The 10,762-nt window shown below is 42.3% G+C and overlaps 1 protein-coding gene across 2 annotated transcripts; it reads right to left on the reverse strand.

Moving 5' to 3' along the window:
- Window positions 1-646: 646 nt before the first annotated feature.
- LOC116603898 lies at window positions 647-10,741 on the reverse strand. 2 transcript variants are annotated; one of them, XM_032365511.2, is made up of 8 exons: window positions 10,606-10,741; window positions 6,342-7,325; window positions 5,506-5,674; window positions 4,705-4,963; window positions 4,093-4,320; window positions 3,464-3,724; window positions 3,066-3,251; window positions 647-1,254 (listed from the first exon to the last, which is right to left on the reverse strand). In XM_032365511.2, exons 1-8 carry the CDS (start codon window positions 10,640-10,642, stop codon window positions 898-900), a joined length of 2,481 nt encoding a protein of 826 aa, XP_032221402.2. In that variant the 5' UTR covers window positions 10,643-10,741; the 3' UTR covers window positions 647-897. The 2 variants fall into 2 exon arrangements, with proteins under 2 accessions (XP_032221402.2, XP_032221401.2); XM_032365510.2 differs by lacking the exon at window positions 10,606-10,741 and adding an exon at window positions 8,607-8,736.
- Between the last annotated feature and the right edge of the window lie 21 nt (window positions 10,742-10,762).

The raw sequence follows: 10,762 nt of genomic DNA on the forward strand, positions 1-10,762 counted from the left end.
ACAAAAGTGCAGTCGTATTCTTTTTTAGGGCTAATAGGATATTTACTGCAGTCGTTCTATTTTTTTATGTTCCAGTTGTTTGTCGTATCACAGTCATGTAATGACTGCCCGTCATAATTATTTCAGACAACATTTTGCTTTCTCCTACAACATATATTTGTTGTGTAGAGCCAGATGGGAAAAGGGGGTATAACAAAGAGAATAGCTTGCTAAATTGGTTAATGGGTCTGCTAAACAAGTCCTGTTACGCTCAAAATGAGCGACTGTCAGTGCAGTAGGTGAGTTTTGGGAAGCGCATAAAATAGTAGTTCTCGTGGATCAGATAAGAGACAGTGAATGGGTATATCTCTCTGTTTTTGCCTTGTTGGGTGAAGGTGTTCACTTATAACAAAAATAATGTTGTAAAAGATACAGTAGAGCCTGACTAATCAGTTAAGTAAGGAGAAGAATCAAAATTTAAATTAAGTAAGTGTAGGGTGCGAATGAGATTCTCTGAGGCGGATGTAGGGGTGGGCCGAGCGCCAATCGTTCCCTCCCCCCCCCTAAATTTAAGATATTTCATAATTGAATTATATGCTAAATATTTGATATATGTTACCAAATGGAAAACATATTCATCTTCATCAAAAGAATCTCTAAACGTGTGTTGAGTTGTTGTGCGATGTTTTCATTATATAACTATAATAATAGATAAACATACAATAATAATAGATAAACATACAATGTGAATGATCATGGAAATTGGTACCCAAAAAATCCCTATCGTTAAAATTTTGTATTCCTTTGGTGTAACAGGGTTATATATTTCATTTCTAAAATACCATTAATAACAAATATTACATAAATGAAATCTAAAAAATATACATGCACTTCCCCGTTCTATTCTTTTCTATATTTTTACTCCGTACACTCGCTTGACGAGGGGTTCTTTCTGCACTTGATATAGTGATCGATGTGAGCCGGCAAATAGTCCAGCGGTAGATCCCCTTGGTGAAGTATTGCATAGTGAAAATCTTGTATCGAGAATTCTTTCCCAAGCTCCTGCTCGGCTTTACTCCTCGCTTGCAGAATAGCATTTCTCCCGACCATGTAGGTGAGTCCCTGGCCGTAAGTGCTTTGGTACCTCGTGATCTCCTTGGAGGAGAGGTCACTAGTGTCCCATGTGTATTTCTGAAAAAGTTGTAATGCCGCTGACCGGGTCATTCCACGGACGTGCAGGCCTGGTTCGATAATCAGACGCAACGATGCCATGATCTGGAAAAAGATACGAAAATGCATGAAGCTTCTCATGAAAATGTTGTCTACCTAAATAAGGGCTCTTAGAAATGTCACGTTACTCATTATATGTTTACTTTCGGTGATAAATTGCTGCCATAGAGTAGCGGATCTAGGGGGAGGGTTTGGGGGGTTCACCCGCCCCCCCCCCCCTTTGGGATGCAAGAAATCCATATGTAACAGAAAAAATACCCCCCCCCCTTTGTCACTGAGCCAAATCCCCCCTTTAGTGAATGTGAGTCATGTAACATTTTTTACATTGGACATGTAACTCTAACCACACCCTTACCCATCTCGTATAACGTACCATTTGTTGAACCATGCCGTATCCTGTTCATCCATAACCTCTTTGTACCCTGGCCCTTCTAAACCGACACCAACCCCACCCTGGCCCTTCCGTATAACGTACCATTTGTTGAATCATGCCGTATCCTGTTTGGCCCCTCTAAGCCCACACCAACCCCACCCTGGCCCTTCCGTATAACGTACCATTTGTTGAATCATGCCGTATCCTGTTTGGCCCCTCTAAGCCCACACCAACCCCACCCTGGCCCTTCCGTATAACGTACCATTTGTTGAATCATGCCGTATCCTGTTTGGCCCCTCTAAGCCCACACCAACCCCACCCTGGCCCTTCCGTATAACGTACCATTTGTTGAATCATGCCGTATCCTGTTTGGCCCCTCTAAGCCCACACCAACACCATCCTGGCCCTTCCGTATAACGTACCATTTGTTGAATCATGCCGTATCCTGTTTGGCCCCTCTAAGCCCACACCAACACCATCCTGGCCCTTCCGTATAACGTACCATTTGTTGAATCATGCCGTATCCTGTTTGGCCCCTCTAAGCCCACACCAACACCATCCTGGCCCTTCCGTATAACGTACCATTTGTTGAATCATGCCGTATCCTGTTTGGCCCCTCTAAGCCCACACCAACACCATCCTGGCCCTTCCGTATAACGTACCATTTGTTGAACCATGCCGTATGCTGTTCATCCTTAACCCCTTCTAAACCGACACCAACCCAATACTGGCCCTTCTGCATAACGTACCATTTGTTGAATCATGCCGTATGCTGTTTGGCCCCTCTAAGCCCACACCAACACCATCCTGGCCCTTCCGTATAACGTACCATTTGTTGAACCATGCCGTATCCTGTTTGGCCCCTCTAAGCCCACACCAACCCCACCCTGGCCCTTCCGTATAACGTACCATTTGTTAGATCATGCCGTATCCTGTTTGGCCCCTCTAAGCCCACACCAACACCATCCTGGCCCTTCCGTATAACGTACCATTTGTTGAACCATGCCGTATGCTGTTCATCCTTAACCCCTTCTAAACCGACACCAACCCAATACTGGCCCTTCTGCATAACGTACCATTTGTTGAATCATGCCGTATCCTGTTTGGCCCCTCTAAGCCCACACCAACACCACCCTGGCCCTTCCGTATAACGTACCATTTGTTAGATCATGCCGTATCCTGTTTGGCCCCTCTAAGCCCACACCAACACCACCCTGGCCCTTCCGTATAACGTACCATTTGTTGAACCATGCCGTATCCTGTTTGGCCCCTCTAAGCCCACACCAACACCATCCTGGCCCTTCCGTATAACGTACCATTTGTTAGATCATGCCGTATCCTGTTTGGCCCCTCTAAGCCCACACCAACACCATCCTGGCCCTTCCGTATAACGTACCATTTGTTGAACCATGCCGTATGCTGTTCATCCTTAACCCCTTCTAAACCGACACCAACCCAATACTGGCCTTTCCGCATAACGTACCATTTGTTGAATCATGCCGTATCGGGCGAGCAAGTTGCCCTCATACATTTTTAGGTCCTCGTCCATGAGGGGATGCTCCGAGTACATAGCCCAGCCCTCACTGAACCCGGAAAAGAACGATTGATCGGTCAGCCAGGCTATCGCGTCACCACACTTGTCCATGAAATGTTCAAAGAAGCCTTGTACCTGAAAGGCAGCCAGTGAAAGCATTGCGTGACTCGACCTTGTGCAAAACCATCCGCGAAGAGGTTTTGCAATAAGATGAATGAATGATCTAAATTTCATGACACATTGATTTATTCCCTGATGTACTCTTATTAATGGCATGTCATGTCGCGTGACCACATTGCGTGAATCAAACCCGGCGAGAAGATTGCGTGACACGTTGCGTGACTCACCTCCGTGTGGTGCCCTGGCTGGTACTCATGAGCAGCGAGAGAATAATCTGAAAACTTCGGTCCAAATTTATCCATGAAGAATGTCAGGACGTGGCCAGCCCGGCCTGCAGAGCAGTTTGCCGTCCATGATGCAGAGTAAGCTCTGAACGCTGCGGCGGGTTTGTAATCTGGGAAGATGTAGTTATCGCATGTCGGTGTCGTTACTTTGGGTCCACTTGTGTAGAATATTTGTCCGAGTTGTGCCTTGATGTTGTTTTGTAGCTGTAAAAGGAAATTCGGATGCTTGGATCAATTGTAGCGAGTCAAAAACAAAAGGACAACCAATATATATATATATATATATATATATATATATATATATATATATATATATATACACAAAAACTGGAAATCGACTCTGCCAAATTTTCGTCTTTAATAAGACTTCTTCAGAAATACCTTTCATTTTAGGGACAGACCATAAAAACAATAGCCCAGAAAGAATATTAAATTATTAAATGGCCCGTCCCTTATTAGACAAGCTTTTGTCTTTTATTGCTGATTGAACTATTCTACTGAGCCAGCCATAGTTATACACAGCGCTTGAAGGGTCCAGAAAGCGTCGTGCTTTTCAAAGACCTCGCCCCTACCTTTCTCACATATTTAGTCCAGTCCTGCAAAGCCTCCCATCGTTTTGGACAATACATCTTGGCCTTCTCGTCGCTAGTACACAACAAAAAGGCATTATCGTCTGATTCATTCGCTGGAAAAGGCTTTTGGTTGAAGTAATTAGAGGGGTCTTCTATGATTTCTTTGAACTTAGCTATGGCCTGAGCTTCGTCTGATTCCCCTGTCGCTTGCTTAGCAATAGATACTGCCTGTGAAAAAAGGTATGCATATTCTGAGATGATGCGGGAGTCCTGTGCTGGGACCTGGCCAACCCTATTCTCCTGTGCTGACCATAATAACCCTTTAAACTGGGTCAGAGTTTTATAAAAGAAAATAACAAAAAAAATACGCTTGGGGGACTGGAATGATAACACCTGTCCCCAGTGCCCCACACCCTGCTACGGGCTTGTAGTGTCAGTGATCTAATACGTTGAGAATAGGGCCTTAGCTAAGAATAGGGCCAGTTCCATTTATGAAATAATGTTGCATGGCGAGTGTTAAAATGTTGTCGTTTTTTATAACTAGATTTCGCTCTGCCATATCATAAAGCCCTATCCTGAGCATAGCTTAAACACTTTATCATCTTTTTTTACCTCTGCGTAGAAAATCTGAAGCTGCTCCCTTCCAAGTTTTTCTAACTCTTCGGGAGTTACGTGTTTCGCCACCATGCTTTGCGCTATCCACAGAAACGACCGCGTTCCATTCAGCGGTTCTCCAGTGGGGAGTTTTTGAGTTGTCCTCTGTGAGTAATCTGGAACGCCATTGATGTAGACGTATTCAAGAGGCAGTAACGCCAGACCGCTGGACACCGTGCTAGGTGGGCAGTGCTTCATGTGCTCATTCTCTAGATATCTATTAAGACATAAATAAATAAGAGCAAATTAATTTCTTAAGTCTACGACACACTAGGCGATTTTGTACGCTCGTACGAGTGAATTTCAATTTGAATTCGATCACGCGAGCGTACAAAATTGCCCATTGTATCGTAGGCTTTAGATGTTGCATCTGATGTTAGATGTTGCGGACCCTAAGTTACGTTGCGCAGTTACAACGTGGTGGTGTCGAAATTACTGAAAGATGCAATATACACCAGTTGAGAGTTTTGCCACAGATCAAGCTAAGGATAAGTAAGTGAAGTTTTCGATTACAGTAAAAGAAAAACGGCGCAGTTACAACGTGGTGGTGTCGAAATTACTGAAAGACGCAATATACACCAGTTGAGAGTTTTGCCACAGATCAAGCTAAGGATAAGTAAGTGAGGTTTTCGATTACAGTAAAAAAAACGGTAAAAAAGATGGCACAAACAATGTGGTTTAATCACTCCCAGGGAGGTCAAGACTCGACATACGAGTTCCTTCCCCCGATATTAAGTACCCGTTCTCACTGTTTCTTACTGTAGGACTTCCAGAATCGGCTTCCCGATATGCTCCTCGAGGTTGCGCGTAATTGACTCCGTGATGTTTTCGCCGTTGTCTTTAAGCCACTCGCGGTGCATCTCGGGAGTCAGCATGGAGAGAAATCCCTGTTCGTATACGCCACTATATATAAAGAGATCCTTGACACCTGGATTCGCACAATAAAAAGCTCCTTTTGACATTTCCTGCTTGGTTATCTGGAATTCTTATAGGCGCTCAACATATTTGTAACACTGCAAGCACAGAATCAGCGATAACACTTCCGCACAGAATCAGCGATGGGTTGCGTTGGGGTCGCCATCTTGTTTCGTTTGGCCGCGCGGGGGCTGGGAGGAGGAGAGGCGCCTTGCCCAATGCCGTGCGAGAAGCATAGAGTAAATGACTTCGATCAGACATTGGTTTGTTCTTTTGCAATTGCAAACATGTGTCCCCTTTTTACGCGATCTTTTTTTCGTGTCCAACAAACTTCACATGACACATGCAAAATGTGGAAATTATCGCACACCTGTCAACGTTCTAGGTACCCTGCTAGCCGAGCTTTCTGTCTGCTTGTATTCTATCAATTAACTTATACGTGCATCGTCGATGTTGCTTTCGCGTTTGTTTGTGAAGCGAAAGATCATAGACGCGGCTCGGATAAGTGAACCTGCTAGAAACAAACAGGGTGAAAGCTCTACTAGCAGGGTAGGCTCTAGGCAATTTTTCGCTCCCCCATGCAATAGCGCAAAAAAGTATGCATTCTTCTAGCTTTTTTTCTTTCTAATTTTTATAAGAACAACATCATCAATAACATTCAAAATTCAACCTTTTTTTACCTTTTTCTTTTTGGATGGCTATCGGACTAAATTGAGATCTGTAAGCCAGGAATCCTGCACGGCAAGCCTCCAAGGGGCGCACCATTCCCGCGCGCACGCCCATCCTCATGTTCGCAATAGTCTGCAGTATACTCTCGCGAAACTGCTTGATAATCTCAATAAGCCTCCGAACATGACCAATATTCTCTGGTTTTAGATACCAACTTAAAGCGGTTGAGAAATACGGTACTGAAAGACAGCTTGGCGACCAACAGAAACCATTCGGCTCCAGCATCCAGTCACCTGTATAGTAGTTCCCTTCGAATGCTGTTCCAAACGAGTTCTTCAAATAATGGTGAACTTCATACAAAGCCTTTCTCTCTCTTCCCTTTAACTTATTTTCATCGATTTTCTTTCTTATCTCTTCGAGTTCTCCAAGTAACCCCTCTGCTTCGTCTGTGACTTGTTTGTATTGTTCAGGTTTGGCAATAAAAGGCTTGTAATCGCGCCATAACTGTTCGGAGGTCGAGGCTGGATTGATTACAAGATCTGCTGGGTAGTTTTTGCTAACACTCTTTCTGACTTTTTGTATGAGTTCGTAAAGACCAGAGTCTTTTAATTCTTGGGATAGCGAGCACTTTCTCCGCTGTGATTGCTCCGTGGGCTGTTTCTTCTTGGATCCCTGGAGTGTCAGGGGGACAACAATCAAGATGATAATGATCACTACCGCTAGTATCAAGGGCACCAGAACCTTTGATACATTTAGGCATTTTCGGAGTTTATCTGATTTTTGAGTAGATTGTTTAAGTCCTTTTTTCGCATTGGAATAGCGAGAAAAGCGGACAGGAATAGCACTATTCGGTTTACCAGACAAACCATTTTTAGATTCAGGCGTCGCATCATCATTAACTTTTTGGTAGTTGCAGTAGTAGTTGTTGTTTTTGTTGTTGTTGTAAGCTTCTGATGGTGAGTGGCTATTCAATGATCGATTATCAATCGGCGTGGCTGTGAATAAAATTAAATAAATATAAGAATAATTGACTAAAAAATCAATACACACTCTCTTTCATGTTTTCACACCATGGATTACAAGGCTTTTCGTGAAATGTACGATCATAACGCGCCAGAAATAGAATTGGCCTCCACTATAGTGTGGTATCCCGGGCCTGTTACCTCTCGTTTTAGTTTTTTTTTTATAAAAATGTCCTTTTGTAATGTGGCAAAGCGATATAAAAAGGAAAGGCTAGCTGTTAACAGCATGACATCTCTTCGACAGACCGTGAAATTTGATGATTTCACTTTGTTGTTTCATAAAAATATTTTTAACGTATTAGACAACGCATTTCTACGTTCAAGGTTTTGACTTTTCATTGTTTTTTGTCGTGTTCCGTCCTCGTTCCTGTCGCCCTTGATAAAACTCCTTGATAACAATGAAAGCCAATTGATTATCATAAGTATCAAGCCGCAGGAGAGAACAGACCAGCGAACCGTCAATCGTTATGTAAATGCTGAGTGTCCTTCATGTGTAAAGTTTGTGAGATGTGTGTAAATGTTTGTGAGTGAAGTAAACACATTTCCCCATTTCCCTATTTATTTTTAAAGCTCGTAATGTTGCATAAGTTTTTCCTTAAAAGCAAGGCCAGTTTGAAGTATAACTTCAGTACATAGGAATCAACAAGTAGCTAAAAGCTATCGTAAGCAGCTAAATAAGATAGTTAAGCTTTCCCATTTCGTTCAAAGTAAGCACCTTTATATATCAATAGAAATTTGGGTGTGATCTAAATTTACAAAGAGAAAATTCTGTCAACCGTCCCGTCATCCTCGTAAGCGGACAGCTTTACTTGTGGACTTCAAATCGCGAATCCAACGCCTGCACGCCGAAACATTGTGATATCTAAATAATGAACCTATTTTAAATCCAAGGGGATGTCCGCTTGTAAAGAGCTGACAGTAGAATATCCAGTTTATTGGCACAGTACAGTTTCGGCATGTTTTTATATACCTCGCAACGTCAGGCTAAAATGAATGAGTCAGATAGCCTAGACTAGATAGCCCTAGTCTAATGTAATATCCCTAATCAACCCCGGTCACCATCAACATCAGCCACGTTTCTAACTTTCAAAGAACACCAAGCTTCTTCTAGATCACTTCCTCAAACCACGTCCAATTTAGCCCTCATAAACATGAATGTGATGAATAGCCAATAGAAAATACCAACTTTGTTTCTATTTCTACCATAGAAACAAAGTTTTATTTGTCAACTAAGATTCTGTTGCAACACCTTACCAACCAAGCCAAAGTATGTGCCAGTGTTCAGAGGGACTTGCCAGTGGTCTCTACTCATCTTGCTTAGTCACAAGAATAAACGATTTAGCAAAAAACACGGCTGGGAAATAGATACAGTTGGAGCACGTGACAAATACTCCAACGGTCACGTGGTCTAATATTAGCAAGACTATAGCGCCGTAGGTAGCATTCCTTAAAAAAAAGGTCGGTTTACTTCCGGCCGATTACGTAACATCTCCGATGATTTTTAACGGAAAACGCAAAAAATATTTCAAAATATTGAAAGCAGTGTGTTTATTGGAAGTTTCTTTAAGGATGTGATTGATAATTTAGAGCGGATGGCCTGTTTAATATCTCGGATTTTAATAGATACTTTTGTCTTTTAACGGTTGAGGTTTCCGTCGGACCTCCGGAAGTAAAGTGGTGATAATGCGGCTTTAACAAGTAAGCGCGTAGTATCCCTTCCCAAACAACACTTTATGTAACTCTGAACCAAAATTAGAAAACTTCTGTTTGTCGCTGTGGGCATGGGCCTCGATTGAGTTATCATCAGGCGCGTATTCAGGTGGGGGGGTGGGGCACCCGCCCTGTTCATATGATGAGATGGGTTCGACTTCGGTTGACCCCTTCTCTGGTATTTAAGAAGACGGTTACTTTTAAGTGTGTATTTGGATAGAAGACGGCTTGTTGATGGGTCTAGTGACCTGTATCCAGCTGAGGTTGCCAATTTGAAGGTAGCCAAAGCGCCCTCTCACACATATTTTCAGATAATTTTTCACATAAAAATAGGTATAAGCAGGTATAAAAAAAGAATTAAACAACAATGATTATGGCCCTTCCCTTTCTTAAAATCCTTGCCTCAGCCGCCTTTTATTGTACCTCCTGCATTTGCCCCTGGTTTAGGCATGTCTCTTTTACAGGCCAAAATCTTAATTACTAAAATACATCCGATTATTTATGTCTTACCAAACTTTTGGTTGAGGGCTTAAAGCAAGAAACGGCACACTAACTCTCCTGCTAGTGCTTGGTACAAACAGACGAATGGGTGTCGATGGTCAGAAATTTGAAAAAAAAAAACTAGCAAAATAAACTCTCAAGCAAGAACACCAAGCCCTACGCTAAACCTTCAATGGCTGCAAAGTAAGCTGCCATTTGATATGTAAGACTGTCCACGTACGTACAGGACCACCGAGTTGTTCATGGCGAGTTACTTGTGAGTACCCGATTGTGCGAGAGTCAAGCATGTCGACCCGGGCGGGACAATAACTCGGATATTGCAGGAGGGATTAGCTCTAAGCTTGTTTGTTATCAACACCTAATTATCTAATTGGCAAAGCTAATTAAAAGTAGCTAACAGCTAGTTAGCGCCAGCTCATTAGTGGAGCAAAATATTACCGTTACTATTACAGTCCTTGTGGGAAGATAAAGTTCATCGTTGATGCCTTGTGAACTAGATATTCCATTGTTATAATAAGCTGGCGGTGAGAGGAAAGGATTATCAAACATTGTATTATTTGTTTTGATTGCCATTGTATAAATTAAGTCCTTGTCATTCACAGATTACTTGCACAGCTGATAAGAAAACTTGCGAACCTCTTATTCTGTAGCTATAATCTTGATTCTTTTTTTTATAATGCTCTACATTCTAAGATCTTAACACGTAACTCGCTATTTCCAAAAACATCATACCATTGTAAATTTATAAATTGTATAACAAGGTTACGAACAACCAATCTGGTCCATCATCCAATCGGATTGGATGATGGACTAAAATGCTAGAAATACACATGCTCCCTTGTCCTAACGGATCTCTCATTTTATCATTATCTTTTTGTACTGTACAAGATGTTACTCGGGCAAAGAAAAGACTGACTAGATAATAGGACTGCGTAAGCGAATTTAAAAATTTCAAAAAGCAGATCTATTATTGAAAAGGTTCTTGGTACAATTCCCAAACGTTTTAACAAAGTTACTTATTATTTATTATCTGCTGACTCACCCGAATCGACAAGGTCTCTCAGCCGTGCCAGAGGCATGATGGTGGGTACCAGTAAGATTTAAAGACCAAGAGGTACTTCCTTGACTATCCCTTACTGTAGAATCGTGCTAAATGATGGGTGCGTGATGCAGTGTTCAGATCGCTACTATGGACGATG

Source organism: Nematostella vectensis, chromosome 1, assembly GCF_932526225.1.
Source record: "Nematostella vectensis chromosome 1, jaNemVect1.1, whole genome shotgun sequence".
Lineage (NCBI taxonomy): Eukaryota > Metazoa > Cnidaria > Anthozoa > Actiniaria > Edwardsiidae > Nematostella > Nematostella vectensis.